Source organism: Empidonax traillii, unplaced genomic scaffold, assembly GCF_003031625.1.
Source record: "Empidonax traillii isolate 1590-97213 ecotype Southwest subspecies unplaced genomic scaffold, ASM303162v1 scaffold1646:size78403, whole genome shotgun sequence".
NCBI lineage: Eukaryota > Metazoa > Chordata > Aves > Passeriformes > Tyrannidae > Empidonax > Empidonax traillii.
The window spans coordinates 27,758-29,078 of record NW_020956839.1 but is presented as its reverse complement, the minus strand read 5'-3'; the positions used below and the strand labels follow the sequence as shown (position 1 = coordinate 29,078).

The 1,321-nt window shown below is 45.9% G+C and overlaps 1 protein-coding gene across 1 annotated transcript in view; it reads right to left on the bottom strand.

Moving 5' to 3' along the window:
• Positions 1–300: 300 nt before the first annotated feature.
• The window catches only part of DDRGK1 (DDRGK domain containing 1), a 26,739-nt gene continuing 25,718 nt past the window's right edge, over positions 301–1,321 (bottom strand). The window contains exon 8 of the mRNA XM_027908178.1: positions 301–1,310. Within this exon, the coding sequence (XP_027763979.1) occupies positions 1,138–1,310 (173 nt within the window). The 3' untranslated portion in view covers positions 301–1,137. The remainder of the gene's footprint in view (positions 1,311–1,321) is intronic.

Below are 1,321 nucleotides of genomic sequence, written 5' to 3'. Positions count from 1 at the left end.
TCCCCCATCCAGCAGCAGTGCAGAGATTAAAAGGAAATATGTTTCCTCCCTTTGTTTTATTGCTGTCTCATCCCACTGATAACGTGGCTTTTAGTCCACTCAAGTAATCTCTACGTTTGGCAGAAACAAAACCTCCTGCCCTCCCCAATTACTGTTTATCCACATAAATCCTGTTGATTTCAGAGAGGAGAATTAACAAATTATTAAAAAAAAAAAAAAAAATATTCTTATGCAGGAAATACACTGACCCCTACAGTTAATACATTAATAATCATTTAGTTGCAGCATTAATTGCATGACTCACAGTGTCTGAAGCTTTTATTTAAAAACCCCCAAACATCCAGAACACAGAGGCCACAGGGTGGGGGTGTCTGAGGCCTTCAGACACTCTGAGCTGGCTCTGACTTCAAAGGATGAATCATCAGAATCTGGTTGGTATCAGCAGAACTGGCCTGCACAATAAATGAGGCCAGTTTAGCCTTTCCCTGGAGGGGTTTCTGTCTCTTGGCTACAGGAAAATGATGCAGCTTGTCTGCAAGCAAACTTTTTGTATTATTTAAACAAAGGAAAACATATTTACATAGCAAAGGTTGTCCGAAACAGCCTCTGGAAGTTTTAACAACAGAGCAACCACTCCTTCCAGAGTTTCAGGATATATTGCAGTGAGAACAAAGACACAGAGTATTTTCTTTTCACTCTGTCCTTCCAGTGTGGATACAGCAGATAAAACCTACACACCTATCTTCCTGGGCTGTGTCCCTCACTGCCACGAAGTTAAAGAGCAGAGCGAGAATTCTGAGTGCAGTCAGACCTGAATCTACTTGACACAGACATCAAAATCTGCAAACAATATGAAGTTTGGGTACAGTCACAGGGGACTCACTGCTGAGGTATAAATTACTGATATTCCTGGGCTACAGCCCCATCAGAGTGCTGGCAGCCCCTGCTGTACAATCAGATGTCATATTTTATCCCAGCTCTGACAGAGTGAAAAGCACAACTTGTGAGCAGCTTTGCAGCCGACGCTTCAAAAGCCCGTCCTACCTTCGAGCACCGCGAGCGGGACCAGAGAGGCTCTTGTTTGCTTTCAATTAGGGGGTTTATTCATTCAGAGGTCAAGCTCCTGCAGTGCTTTTCTCAGGCCACAGTTGGAGCAGCAGCTCTGCTGTCGGGCTGGAGGTTGATGAGGGAGTTGCTGGCCCGGGCCAGCTCGGCGATGGAGACTCGGCCTCGCTGTTTGATGAACTGCGCCACGGCCGCCATCTCCTCCGGGGTGATGTAGATGAACTTCCCTCTGTCATCAATCACACCTAAGGGGGTG